The following is a 15305-nucleotide window of genomic DNA, read 5'->3' as shown; positions in this document are numbered from 1 at the left end:
TTGAGGTTTTGTGTGTAACCTCCACTGAATGTGTGGTTTGAAATTCTGTCCTCAAAGGAAGATAGCCCTCACTGTATGAGTCTGTTTCCTTTCTGCATGTCTTAGTTACTACTGTTTTGCTGTGAAGAGACACCCTGACAAAACATGGCAAACCATCCATTAGAGTGTCTTTGTTACACTCATAACTAACCTTATATTATAAAAGAGTGATGGACCCAGGCACCTGGCTTTAGTAAAGACAGCAAGGCAACTCCTATAAAGGAAAGCATTTTTTAAAAAATGTATTTATTTATTTATTTATGAGTACATGCCAGAATAGGGCATCAGATCCCAGTGTAGATGGTTGTGAGCCACCATGTGGTTGCTGGGAATTGAACTCAGGACCTCTGGAAGAGCAGACAGTGCTCTTAACCTCTGAGCCATCTCTTTAGCCCTAAAAGAAAGCATTTAACTGGGGGCTGGCTTACCGGTTTAGAGGGTTAGCCCACAGTCACCATAGAGGGAAGTAGACAGGCATGGTGCTGGGGCAGCAGCTAAGAATGTCACATCCTGATCCACTGGCAGCAGGCAAAGAGAGGGAGCCGGGCCTTGCATGGGCTTTTGAAACCTCCAAGCCCACTCCCTGCGGCATACCTCTTTGATAAGCCACAGCTCCTCCAACAAGGCCACACCTTCTAACCCTTCTCAAGCAGTTCTACTCCTTGGTGACTAAGCATTCCAATATAAGTGTGTGGGGGACCATTCCTCTTCAGACCACCACACCAGGGTTAGTAATTATGGGTATTTATGTGTCTTGGAGTACATCATGCCTTCTGATGATGTAAAAGTCTAATTTCATTTGTCAGTGAGACTATTCCTCAGTTGGTGGTGGACGACGTGCTTTGCACTGAAGTTCTTTTCAGTGATGTAAGTTTAGGGTGTGAAGGTAGCAAAGACACTTTAAGGGAAGATTCAGTGTGTGGTAGCCACTTTTTTTTTTTTTTAATACCTAATTCTAATTCTTTGCATGTCTTTTATCAGTTTTGCAGAAAGGGCTACAGGACAACTTTGCTGATGTCCAGGTCTCTGTGGATGACTGCCCTGACTTAACCAAGGAGCCCTTCACTTTTCCTGTAAAAGGTGCAGTTTAAAAAAATATATATGTGTTCTTGGTTTTCAGTCATGCTCTTTTTAGGAAGTCAGTATTAGTCTCCTCTATGAATAACAGCGATTATTACCACTCTCAGGCTCAGTTCTGCTGTGTGCCTTGTAGGGGGGAGACTGCATTTCAGGTGTGTTTGTAATGCTCAGTGGTTTGGTTATGTAACATACTCAGGAGGCTAAGTTTTAATAGCGCAAGAATTTTGTTTTTCATTTGCGAAATGGCTTGTACAAACTTGCTTTAATTTTTGGTTGTATATGTTTACTCAAGCTCAGAAAATATCTTTTTTTTTTAGGCAGGGTTTCTTTATGTAGCCTTGGCTGTCTTGGACTTCTTTTGTAGACCAGGCTGGCCTCGAACTCACAGACATCTGTCTGCTTCTGCCTCCTGAGTGCTGGGATTAAAGGTGTGTGCCCCCATGCCAGCCAGAAAATAACTTAAGAAGCCCATATTTGGGGGCTGGAGAGATGGCTCAGAAATCAAAAGCACTTGTTGCTTTTTTAGAGGATGCAAATTTTGTTCCTAGTGCCCACATGGAGTGGTTCCCAGCTTCCTGGACCTCCAGCTCTGGAGGACGCAGCCCTCTTCCAGCCTCTGCAGGAAGCTGTATTCCTGAGCATGTATCCCCACACATACACACACTGAACACATAATTTAAGATGAAATAAGCCTCTTTTTAGGGTTTATATTTGAGCCATCTATTAAATGCTTAGATCCTTTCAAAAAAATTGGCTAATTAATTTTTTAAAATGCTTTAAAAAAAGAAACTTGCAAAGTTTGAAGTAAGAAGGGAAAGAGATTACTATTTGCGTAAAACAGTCTTAGTGTGACAGACTCCTGGATTAGACGTATTGTGGCAGCAGCGCTCTAAGGCCAGGGCTAGCTCCAGCTTACTGATGAGAAAACTGGTGCTCGAGCGAGGTGAGGTAAACTAAGTGTCAGTTGGAAGACCAAATGCAGGTGAGCTTCACAAGTCTAACCTCCTCTGCACGCCTGTGGTGAGGAGGGCATTAGAGAGGAGTGCATTCTCCTGTTTCTCTTATGTTAATTAACATAATTGGTTAAACAGTAATCTGCTTAGAATTCTTAGACACTAGTCCTGCCTCTCCGTCTCATGTCTATGAATTCCGTTACCTGGGCCAAGCCCCAGAATGCCCCTCAGCCTTAAGATACCTTATAGAAAGGGTCAGTTGAGTGTTGTGGGGGGGAAGGGGCGGGGTGTCTTCCAGGTTAAACAGACGTTGGTTGTAGTCTCTCTCAACACGTTAAACTATTAGGAACCATTCTGAAAACACTTTGTGTGTAGTCAGTCGGCGCTTTGTCTGCGTGTATGAGTGAACGCCTTGTGCATGATGGTGGGCAACAGAGGCCAGAAGAGCATGCCAGATCCTCTGAAACTGGAGGTACCGATGGTGTGCGTCTGGGAACTGAGCCCAGGTCTTCTGGAAGAGAAAGCCAGTGCTCTTCACTGCTGAACCATCTCTCCAGCCACAGTTCCACCTTATAAACGAACAAACTAAGATCACCTCTTTTCCCCCCTCTCTTCTAATTGTCTGTGGTTTCTGATTTTGATTTTGAGTACCCTTTTTTTTTTTTTTTTTTTTTTTTGGTTTTTGAGACAGGGTTTCTCTGTGTAGCCTTGGCCGTCCTGGACTCACTTTGTAGACCAGGCTGGCCTCGAACTCACAGTGATCCGCCTGCCTCTGCCTCCCGAGTCCTGGGATTAAAGGCGTGCGCCACCACGCCCGGCTTGATCTTACAGTTTTAACCAGGACCCAGCACCTTTGAAATCTCTGTCTCAGCTAGATCCCTAAGATCCTGCAGCTGTGTGTAGCACATCTCCACCTGTGGCTTCCTTCTTAGCGACTCCCTGGACAGCTGAGTCCGGTTGTGCTCCCTGGACAGCTGCGTCCTGTTGTGCTCCCTCCAGCCGTCAGCATCTCAGTGAAGTCTGGCTAATTTCTGCTCCTCCCCAAACAGAAGGCACCCCTTAAGACTTTTTGCATTGCTCCTATATGTAACAGGGCGTGGTGGCTAACACCTTTAATGGTAGCACTAGGGAAGCAGAAGCAGGCAGACTGCTGTGAGCTCAAGGCCAGTCTAGCCTACAAAGTGAGCCAAGAATAGCCAAGGCTACACAGAGAAACCCTGCCTCAAAAAAACCAAGACAAACAAGCAAACAAACAGTAGGGTAACTAAACGTACTTCAATTAATGATATCCTTGTAAGACTTCTCAAGTAAAGGATAATTTCTACTCTGCTTTAAAAAGTGCCTTCTTGAGCCAGGCGTGGTGGCTTTATCCTTTAATCCCAGCACTTGGGACGCAGATTGGATCATTGTGAGTTTGAGGCCAGCCTGGTCTACAAAGTGAGCCCAGGACAGCCCAGGCTGCACAGAGAAACGCTGCCTCAAAAAACAAACAAACTAACTAACTAAAATGCCTTCTCAAGTTGATAATGACAAGACGTGATGGAGATTGATTTACAATCAGAATTTTAGATGCACCAAGTTAGGAAAGATGTTTTCTTCAAGGCTGTCAAATACAACTAGCCAAAACACTAAGAATGTAACATTTATATAATTCCTGATTGTATCATGGTTATTCTTGCTATAGGTAGTTTATTGTACATATGTGGAATAATATAAATGTATATGTGAAAAAAAGAAAGTGCCTTCTCCCAAATTCTCACTGCATTGTAGTAATTACTAAAAATGCAAGGAAAGGGGCTGTCAAGATGATTCAGCAGGTAAAGGCCTTTGTCGTCACACCTGTGAACTGAGTTCCATCCCCAGAACCCACGAGGTGGAAGGGGAAGACACCTACAAGTTGTTCTCTGACCTCCACACACCACTCCCACCACCACCACCACACATACAAAGGAAATGAATGTAATAAAGAAAAAGTGTAAGCAGAGGGCCAGGGAGATGGCTCAGTGGGTAACAGCTTCCTGCGCAAGCGTGAGGACTGAGTTCAGAGCCCAATAAACGTGCAGGTGGCCACGTGCGCCTGTAACCCCGCACTCTGCAGCAGGCACAGAAGATTCGGGTCCAGCAAAAGATGCTCAAGAAGTAGAGAGCGATGGAGCAGCTCATCAACAGCTTTCTCTGGCTGCTGCCTGTGGTGTGTGTGTGCAGTATATGCACATAAACACACCTGCACATGCTGTGCACACATACCTCACACTCAGATATACACACAGGCATATATGATCAATAATCAAGTAATAAGCAAAACGTAAGTAGAGAACGGGGTTGAGGGATGACAGTTTAGTGGTAGTGTCTGTTTTTACTGCTGGGTTCAATCCGTGGCACAAAATGACAACTAAATACCCACACGACCGCGACATACACTAGCTAGTGTCCAAAGGTTGTCCACCATTACTTGTTGTTTGTGTAACCTGAGAAGAAGATTTACCAGAATGGATGTAAAGACCAACATTCCACCAAAGCAACTTGTTTTAAAAACTTGTAAATGCAACTTATGCCAAAGAAGGAATAATTTTTTAAATGAAAATGACTCCCTCAGAGGGATAGACTTTTAAAGGATTAGGCAAATGAATTTTAGAAACTTTACCAAAAAGTTGGTCCATGCCCTCTCAGATATCAGTTGTTGGCATGCCACTGGCTGCCAGGCCATGCCCAGCAATGGTGACATGGGTGGCAGTTAAAGCAGGACCAAGCGGGAGGCGCTTGTTTCTTTTCATCTCTGCTAGTTCCAACACTGAGATTCTGTTTCATTTGTTTCTAATAAATTAATGTCTTCTGGAATTATACTTGGATGATATGTTTGCCTGATTTTAAGATGGCTTGTGTTTTTTAGGCATCTGTGGGCAAACTAGAATTGTAGAAGTAGGAGGTGTGCCTTACTTATTGCCTCTTGTAAACAAAGAAAAAGTAAGTATGCTTTTATTCTTCGTGTCACAAACTATAGAAACTGGGTTGATGGCTGTTTGTCACTAAGGCCACCAGTGAGTGTGGCAGGCAAGGGAAGCCAGTGGTCTGTTGTAAAAAATAAATCAGGAAATTGATATATGACAGCTCTATTAAATTTTTCCTTTTTATAGGTTTATGACCTAAATGAAATTGCAAAGGAAATACAGCTGCCTGGAGCTTTTATCCTTGGAGCAGGGGCAGGACCATTTCAGACCCTTGGGTTCAATTCTGAGGTCAGTGTGTGTATAGTATTATTTTATTTTGTTCATTTGACATTTGAGTTATTCATGACCTTTTTACTGACTTTTAGCTGGGAGTGGTGGCTCCTACATATAGTTCTAGGACTTACGAGGCTGGGGCTTGGAGGATTGTTCACGTTCAAGGCCGTCATGGGCACATAGTGAGTTCCAAGTCAGTCTGGGTTGCAGTGGGAGAACCTGTCTCAAAGGGGAAAAAACAAAAACAAAAAACCACCTTCTTTTTGAGTAAATTGTAAAGAATTGATATCTTTCCAGATTAGGGCCAAGTAGACACTCCAATAGGTCCAATGCTAAGGAAATGACTGTTTTACTTTCAGAGTTTTTAGAGAATGGATTAAGCCTAAAGGATGTGTGTGTGTGTAGGGGTTTGTGTTACGTGTATGCATGTTGTGTGTTTGTGTATGCATCATGTGTATCCTTGGATTTTTGAGGCAGAACCTGGCTATGCAATCCAGGCTGTCGTCCTTTGCCTGTTGAGTTCTGGATTGGCGTGTCCACTGCGTGCTTGGTGGCTTTTTTTCTTACATGTCATAGGATCCCTCGCTTCTCTATACACCCTTGCTGTCACATGAAGGCAGCTTTGGATTCAAAGAGGAATGATGGGGAGAACTCCATATTAAAAATCAAATAGTAGCCGGGCGTGGTGGTGCATGTTTTTAATCCCAGCACTTGGGAGGCAGAGGCAGGTAGATCTCTTGAGTTCGAGGCCAGCCTGGTTTACATAGTAAGTTCCAGGCCAGCTAGGGCTATTACACAGAGAAACTCTGCCTTGAAAAACCAAAAACAGAAAGGGGGGAAAAAAAAACCTAATAGTAAATAACTATCACAGTGAACCAGTGGCTATTTACAAAAGTACTAGTGAGTGTCATGCATACTACATGTGCTATATTACAGTATGCTTTGCTCCATTTATACGAAGCACAGTCATACCCCGTGTGCGCTATGGTAGTTAGCTACCACTGCCTACTTATAGTCATGATGGTGGGAAGGGGCTGCCACTTTCTTATAGCTTCATCAGATGGGGGGTTGTTCAGAAGTTATAGAACTTCTCATGCAGAAGCAGTGATACAACTTTCCCAGGGTTCAGGATATAAAAAAGACTTAAATCTATGATTAGGCATCTTGAGCCAGGCATGATGGCTCATGCTCAAGAGGCTGAGTAGGATTATATGAGTTTGAGCTCAGCCTGATCTACACAGCCAGAAGGACCACAGAATAGCACCCTATCTCAAAGAAAGAATTAACTGACTAATTAGAAAGACATTTCGTCAGGTGGTGTGGTAGGCATAGAAATCTCAGAATTGAGGCAAGAGGATTGTATCTGAGTGTAGGAGTCCCAGGCCAGTTAGCCTTCATAGGAAGGTACCGGGCTACACAGCAAAAGGCTGTCTCCAAAAGAGAAATATTGTAAATGTTTTATAAGACTGGGGATGAAGAAGTGGTCCAGAGGTTAAATGGCTACTCTTCTAGAGGACCCAGGTTCAGTTCCCAGGACCCATATGGTAGCTCACAATTATCTGTAACTCGAGTTCCAGGGATCCAATGCCACCTTCTGGACTCTGTGAGCACCAGGCATGTCACACATATGTGCAGACAAAACACTTAGGCACATAAAATAAATACATCTAAAAGAAAATTCAAAACCTTTTATAAACTGTGTTAAATTCCACAGCTGTGACAAAAATAGTGGAAATGGATATAAGTAAAGGAAACCTCGTTTGGGCTCATGGTTTCAGGAGTTTTCGTCTGTGATTTCCCAGTTGCTTTGGACCTTTGGGGAGGGAGCACAGCTGCTCACCTTATTGCAGCCAGGAAGCAGGGAGGGAGGGAGGGAGCACAGCGTGATGAGGAAGACATGGTGGAGCACAGCCGCTCAGCATACCGCAGCCAGGAAGCAGGGAGGGAGGGTGGGAGCACAGCGTGATGAGGAAGACATGGTGGAGCACAGCCGCTCAGCATACCGCAGCCAGGAAGCCGGGAGGGAGGGAGGGAGCAAGCCTCCTTCCCCCAGTCATTGAGCCCAGTGTGTTCTTGAGGTGGCACTAGGGAATGATCATGTTGCTGTCTGGTCGCAGTTAGAATTTGGCAGAGAATGTGACCGGGGTAGAGCCTGTCCTAGGATGAACACAGGCCTGGGTGCCATCTGCAGCATCACCATAGCATGGGACTATACTGGAAAAGATCTGGGATAAAGTCTCCTAACGTCTTGAGAGAAAAAAAAAATTCATTAGTAACTAAAATTGACTATTTTCTTTCCAGTTCATGCCAATTGTTCAAACAGCAAGTGAACACAGCCAACCTGTGAACAGAAGTTACTTTGCCTGTATAAATCCTGCAGATGGAGCGTGCCTGCTGGAAAAGTACAGCGAGAAATACCATGATTTTGGATGTGCACTACTGGCTAATCTTTTTGCCAGTGAGGGCCAACCTGGCAAGGTGATTATGCCCATAAAAGCATAGTATTCTTTACATCTCAGATAGCTAAAAATTTGAGCTTTTATTGCCCACAATATAGTTACTTCAAGAAAATCAGATGTGCCAGTGCCAAAGCTTTTATATAACCTACTTAGATTAAAAAAAAAAAAAAAAAAAAAGATTCAGAACAGTACAGGGAAAGACAAAGTCCTTTTTAAAACCAAAGTCAAGAATATTAGTGAACAAAGCATCCATTGACTCTACTTTTCTGAGTAGAAGGTAACAAGATACAAATCTAGGATAATCATAACTTGCATACACAGTAAGATTATGCTTACTTACAGGTGGTGATTAGGCATTTGTTTATTTCAGAATAACCTGCACTGTGCTAGAGCTGACGGTAACAAAATGAAGAGCACAATAAGGAGAAAGAATGCTTGTCAGCGTGATCTCAGTGTTAGCCCTGTAAGGACTCAGGTCTTTGACAGGAGAGAGCTGCTTCAGCTATTTGAGAAGTGAGATAGAGATGTAATAGTACCCAGGAGCAGAAGGAAACCTCATCCACAATTTTATAGGAAGTGAGACCGTGTAAACATGTCTCCAGCCTAGCACCAGAGGTGACTCCCTTTAAGCTCAGTAATCTTCAAACTTTCCAAAGTACCCTGAGGCTCCAGAATTTAGAATAGGATTCAGTTCAAGGACTTGTGAATAAGACTGCTGGAGTGTGTGTGTGTGTGTGTGTGTGTGTGTTAAGACTCACAGGGACTGGGGGCTGGAGAGATGGCTTAGCAGTTAGGAGAACTGGCTTCTCTTCAAGAGGACCTGGGAAGCTGGGCGTGGTGGCGCACGCCTTTAATCCCAGCACTCGGGAGGCAGAGGCAGGCGGATCGCTGTGAGTTCGAGGCCAGCCTGGACTACAGAGTGTGTCCAGGACAGCCAAGGCTACACAGAGAAACCCTGTCTCGGAAAAAAAAAAAAAAAAAAAGAGGACCTGGGTTCAATTCCCCAGCACCTTCACAGCAGCTCACACCTGTCTGTAATTCCAGCTCCAGAGGACTTAACACCCTTAGCCATACATGCAGACAAAACACCAGTGCACATGAAATAAGTAAGTAAATAAATAAATAAGGCTCACAAGGACTGAGCCATCGCAACTCTAATCTTTGTGCACTGAGCAGATAAGACTATTTACCTGGTTTTAAAATGGTGCAGGTAGGTAGTTATCGCCATAGCTTTATACAGTGTGCACTATTTCACCCTGGGCAGGTCATTAAAGTGAACGCCAAGAGAAGAACAGGACAGCTTAACTTTGTGACATGCATGAGGCAGACTCTGGAGAAGCACTATGGAAACAAGCCTGTGGGAATGGGCGGCACCTTCCTTGTGAAGAACGGGAAAGTCAAGGCCCATATCATGGTAAAGGCTCTGTGTCTACTGCCTGCATCTTGGGGGTGAGGGCAGAGTGTTGCTGTGTGACTCAGGCTAGCCTCAAACTTACTATACAGACTGCATTGACTTTGGATTAACAAGCCCTTTGCCTCAGCCTCCTAAGTGCTGGGATTACAGATATATACCACCATTCATGGTAGAAATTTTTAATTTTCATGTGGCCCAATAGACCATAACCAACTCCAGTGTCAGAAAGTTTCCCATGTTTTTGTACATTTTCTGTAAATTTTAGCTGACATTTTATCCTGGCTCCATTTGAAGGTAACTTGTATGTATATTGCAAAGAGTCTACCGTTATCTGTTTGCACGTGTGTGTCAGTTTTCCCTTTGGCTGGTGCTGGTGCCCTTGTTGACTGAGCACTTGCTGCTCTTGCAGAGGACCTGGGTTTAATTTCCCCAATCGTGACCCACAACCTTCATTAACTCCAGTTCCATGGGCACCAGGTATGCACATGGTGCACACACATATGTGCTGGCAAAACATACAAATAAAAATAAGTATCTTTTTTAAAAAGAAAAAATGTCATTCGCTCCTCCCCACCCTCTTTCCTCTTTGCAAGGCTCTGTTTCTGGCCTCTCTGTTCTGTAGCGTTGGTCGACATGTGTTCCGGCTGGGTTGTTGTTGCTGTTGTTGTTGTTGTTGTTTTCATCAGTTTGACACAGGTGAGTCACCTGGGAAGGGAGAATCTTAATTGCTTCCATCAGATTGGCCTGTGGGTACTTTCTAAATTACTGATTGATGTGGGAAAAGGAGGCCTAGAAAGCCTTGGAGATAAGATTTTAATACCCAGGGGCTGGAGAGATGGCTTTGTGGTTTTAGAGCATTGGCTGCTCTCCTAGAGGTCCCGAGTTCAAATCCCACAACCACATGATAGCTCACAACCATTTTTAGTGTTATCTGATAAGGATCAGGCATACAGAAAGAAAACTCATATACATAAACAGATCTATTAAAAGGAAGGAAGGAAAAAAGGAAAGGAGAGTTTAATGCAAGGAAGGAGAGTTTAGGGGCTGGAAAGATGACTCAGTGGCTAAGAGCACTGGCTGCTCATCCAAAGGTCCTGAGTTCAATTCCTAGCACCCATATGGTGGCTCACAAGCATCTATAACAGAATCTGATGCTCTCTTCTGTCATGCAGGAATGCATGCAATAGTCTTTATATATATAAATAAATACGTCTTTTTAAAAAGAAGTATTTAATGCCAAGATCCCACTTAAAAGGAGAAGGAGAAGACAGAGTTGTCCTCTGACCTCCATATTGGTTCTCTTCTCTGTTGTAAGTTTCAGGGATTGAATTCAGGTCACCATGCTGACATGGCAAGCACCTTTTCCTGGTGACCCAAGTTGCTGGCCCCACTCTGATTTCTTTCAGCAATTTTTATAGTTTCCTAAATATGTTCTCTTACCTCCTTGCTTAAGCTTTTACAATATATTTTACTCTCTTTGATGCCTCTACCCACTTCTAGAATCTTGTTTCTCTGTGTTAGCATGCAGGTGATTCCGCTGACCTGCCTTCAGAGCTTGGGCTCTCCCTCTCCCCCCCACCCCCGTGTGTGTGTGTGTGTGTGTGTGTGTGTGTGTGTGTGTGTGTGTGTGTTCCAGTTTCCCTCTGTCCCCATGTTTTCTCTCGGCCCTCATGGCTCTGTCCCAGTCTGTCTGTCTACATGTCCAGTCATCCTCTTCTGCCTCTCCTCCTGGAGGCCCTAACTTTTCTTCCCCTCCCCCAAATAAACTTCCTTATACTGGATAGGTTGTGTGGCATAATCGTATATTACAGCACTTTGTCCCACCTGCTTGCTGTTCCTGGCAGCAGTTATGAGATACAGACAAACTCAAAAGAACTGGGGCTGGTGCTCAGAGGAGAGCCTTGACCAGCATGTGCAAGGCCCTGGGTGTGATCCCTAGCCCTGAAGAAAACCAAAGGCTAGGCTCAAAGGTCTGGAAAGGGAAAGCTGAGTGGCTCCGTGGTAGAGTGCTTGCCTAGAAGGCAGGAGGCCCTTGTTTCAATCTCAAGAATTGTATAAGAAAAATATTTTTTAATGGGGAGGAGCTGAGGCTATGGCTCAGTAGTACAGTACTTGCCCCAGGTTCAACTCCCGATATCACAAAAAATGAAATTAAATTAAAATCACACATAGAATGGAGAACATATGCAACAGAAAGACTGAAATCTGTGAAAAGTAAAAATAGTTAATTGCCCCACTCTTCAGTTTAGGAATAAGTTTTAGTTTGTACAAATTGGTTAGCTAGCCTTTTAAAAACTGGGGTATGAAATTGATTCCAAAACCCAGTCAGTGAGATGTATAAAACTTCTACCAATGAGATCATACTTTAAACATTTAATTCTCATTAATATTCAGTGTGTGTTCCTGTTGACAATGCTTCATTGCAGCCAGACTTTTCTCCCTGCCCACTGGGATCTGACGAAGCTGTGAATAAGTGGCTGCAGTTTTACGAGATGACAGCTCCCTTGGTTTGTCTGCCAGTTTTTGTTTCCAAAGACCCGGTGAGTTCTCATCTGCCTTTTATACGCAGTGAAAATACTTGGTGACATACTCATTTTATAAAGTATTTATTTATCATGGCCTGTGTTCACATGTGTCTGTGTGTGTAGCACATGTTACAGCACATGGCTGGAGGTCAGAAAGCACCTTGGAGTCAGTTCTCTCCTGCAGTGTGAGCACACACATCAAACTCAGGTTGTCTGGCTTGGCAGCAGGCACTTTTGCCACCTGAACCATCTTGTCAGCCTCACATTGTTTTAGACTAGATAGTTTGGGGTTTTGTTATTTATGCATGAGGATAGCCTTGGGGGTTATCTTCTTGTTTGGTTGTCTTCTTTTCTTTTGTTTGAGACAAGGTCTCTCTACCTAACCTGGCTGTTAGGTCTCAAACCTGGGACAAATAGCTGAGGGGCCTATTTAACATATCAAAGGAGACCCGGCTGCCAGGTTCTCCCAGCATCCCTCAGTCTCTACCCAAAACTCTCCAGCCCAGGGACTGGGCTGCCCTTCCCCCAAAACTCTTCCGATATAATCCAGCCATTTTGGTTACCCACCCAATTTTTACCTTTTGCCCTCTTGGCTGCTGCACTTGGTTCCTCTCTCTCTCTCTCTCTCTCCCTCCCCTGCCCCTCCCCCTTTCTTCACATGGCTCAGGGTCATATCCACACTAGACTCATCCAGATGTCCCTGCCTCTGGCTATGCTCTCCCTTTTCCCAACAATAAACTTTGTCCTCCACCATGCCTAGGAGCAGTCATGTCCAATAGAGGGAGAGGGACTAGTGTCTTAGTAAGCAGAATTGTCCATGTGGTGGGTGTCCTCAAGGGCATAGCAGGGAGATGCCCACATGGCAGGCACCCTAAAGGGGCGTGGCAGGCTCCAGAAGCCAGAGAGGACACTTGCTGAGTAGGTGAAGAGAGATGGGTGGGTAGAGAAGGTGGAGGAAGATGCCGCTAAAGAGGCTGGCTCCAGACTCAAATTTAGTGGGTAGCAAAAGCCAGCAGAAACAAATGATCCTACATACTTAGGAGAGTCATGTGAGAATAAGACCACTACCACAATTTTTTAACTTAATTTGAAGCAGGCTTTTAATTAAATACTGGCCAGGAAGATGGATTCTGGCCAGATCCATTCCAGGGTTCCCAGAAAATGGTGACAAGTCACATTTTGCAGAGGCTTATAAAGGCAAACCCATAAGGTGACGTATTTCCCACCAGGTCCAATTGGGGCAAGAATATATCCTGATGTACTTCCTGCCTTTGTACCTCTACATCCTGATGTACTTCCTGCCTTTGTACCTATACATCCTGATGTACTTCCTGCCTTTGTACCTCTACATCCTGATGTACTTCCTGCCTTTGTACCTCTACATCCTGATGTACTTCCTGCCTTTGTACCTATACATCTTGATGTACTTCCTGCCTTTGTACCTATACATCTTGATGTACTTCCTGCCTTTGTACCTCTACATCTTGATGTACTTCCTGCCTTTGTACCTATACATCCTGATGTACTTCCTGCCTTTGTACCTCTACATCCTGATGTACTTCCTGCCTTTGTACCTATACATCTTGATGTACTTCCTGCCTTTGGACCTCTACATCCTGATGTACTTCCTGCCTTTGTACCTCTACATCCTGATGTACTTCCTGCCTTTGTACCTCTACATCCTGATGTACTTCCTGCCTTTGTACCTCTACATCCTGATGTACTTCCTGCCTTTGTACCTATACATCTTGATGTACTTCCTGGCTTCATACCTCCCACTACATGTGATCAAATCTGTCCAGTGCAGCTGGCTCAAACAGACTTGTTCAGAGAGTGGAAAACATCCAGCATTTCAGGAAATGTCTGCCCTTAGGCAAGGGGCTTATAGGTCAGGCATGTTTGTTTCATGGATCTAGGCAGGGTGGAGGAGAAAGGTTATTGTAGGGGTGTGGGGAAGGGGGCAAGAAACCAGGTGCAGCAGCCATAAGGGCAAAAGGTAAAAATAGGATGGGTAACCAAAATGGCTGGATTATATAGGAAGAGCCTCTGGGGAAAGGGTATGCCAGCCATACCCTGTAAAAGGGACTGAGGGATGCTGGGAAAACCTGGCAGCTACGTCTGCGTTGATATGTTAAATAGACACCTCAGCCATTTGTCCCAGGGTTTGAGACTTAACATTGGCTATACCAGAACTCACTATGTAGACCAGGCCACTTGCTTCTGCCTCTCAAGTGCTGGGACTAAGGGCATGCGCCATCACTACTGGCTTTCTTTTTCCTTGACCTTACAGATCAATCCAGGCCACCACCAACTCCCTATGTAGCCAAGGACCCTCCTGCCTACATCTGCCTCCTCAGTGCTGAGGTTATAGGTATGTGCCACCATAGCCAGTCTATTATAGACACCACGCTGAAAGATGAGAGCTATGTGGTTTCTGCACTGACCTTTAGACAGAGCATACTTTAGCTTCAAGAAAGGAAAAGAATAGGCATTTAAAATAACACAGAAGTTGTATACTAAACAATAAAAGAGCTGGGTGTGGTAGAAGAAGCCTTTAATCCTAGCATTTAGTAGGATCTCTGAGTTCCAGGCCAGCCTGGGCTATATAGTGAGGCCCTGTCTCACTGCGGTACAGTGAGAGAACGGACATTCTAGTGACTGTACCCTCTTGCATCCCTGGCTTTTCTCATGTGTGACTCCATTGTTTACTTAAAAACAGGTCAGCAGTTGATGTGCGCAGTAATGGAGCCCTTGCCTGGCATGCATGAGGCCCTGGAGTTGAGCATCAGCAGTGCAAAAAATTAAACTGCATGTTTAGTGGTAGATGCCTGTGATCTGTCACTCAGAAGATACAGTTAGAAAGATTGGGAGTTCAAAGCTAGTCTCGGCCATATAGTAAGTTCCCGTCTCAAACAAACAAACAAGTAACAAAAAGCTTTTCTCTTTCCCCTGAAATACGCTGTAAGCACAATGATTTGACTCCATCCTAACAGACTCTCTGTGGCCCTAGGGACTTGATTTGCGACTGGAGCACACACATTTCTTCAGTCATCATGGAGAAGGTGGACATTACCACTGCGATACCACGCCAGACACAGTGGAGTATGGTGGCTACCTCTTACCTGCACAGTTCCTCTATCGCATCGATCAGCCCAAAGAGACCCATGCTTTTGGGAGGGATTAAAGAAGCTAATGCTTGCTTAGAAAAAGAAATGGTTAGTTAAGGTTAAATCATTAACTCAGCAACAGATACTAATCCTAAAGTCCAGTAGAAGGCCAGAGAGAGACAGTGCTGTCCTAGTAAGCCAAGGCCCTGGCTTAATCCCCAGCATGGAAGAAAAATACTCAATTTGAGCAATTTCACTACATACTCATTATTTTTATGGCATTTGAAATGCAAGGGTATATATGGATGCATGACACTCATATTATTTCTCATCTTCATGTGAAGGAGATTTTTTAAAAGATTTATTTATTAGCCTGGTGTGGTGGCGCACACCTTTAATCCCAGCACTTGGGAGGCAGAGGCAGGCAGATCGCTGTGAGTTCAAGGCCAGCCTGGTCTACAAAGCGAGTCCAGGACAGCCAAGGCTACACAGAGAAACCCTGTCTTG

General features: G+C 44.4%; 1 protein-coding gene across 1 annotated transcript in view; it reads left to right on the top strand.

Moving 5' to 3' along the window:
* Positions 1-15305, top strand: part of C14H11orf54 (chromosome 14 C11orf54 homolog) — a 24568-nt gene extending 9263 nt beyond the window's left edge. The window contains exons 2-8 of the mRNA XM_051156772.1: positions 1021-1119; positions 4963-5036; positions 5207-5308; positions 7595-7771; positions 9017-9166; positions 11593-11706; positions 14702-15305. Of these exons, the coding sequence (XP_051012729.1) occupies positions 1021-1119; positions 4963-5036; positions 5207-5308; positions 7595-7771; positions 9017-9166; positions 11593-11706; positions 14702-14875 (890 nt within the window). The 3' untranslated portion in view covers positions 14876-15305. The remainder of the gene's footprint in view (positions 1-1020; positions 1120-4962; positions 5037-5206; positions 5309-7594; positions 7772-9016; positions 9167-11592; positions 11707-14701) is intronic.

This window comes from Acomys russatus, chromosome 14, assembly GCF_903995435.1.
Source record: "Acomys russatus chromosome 14, mAcoRus1.1, whole genome shotgun sequence".
NCBI classification, from domain to species: Eukaryota; Metazoa; Chordata; class Mammalia; order Rodentia; family Muridae; genus Acomys; species Acomys russatus.
Note: the sequence above shows the minus strand (reverse complement) of the source record. Positions and strands in the feature narration are given on the sequence as shown.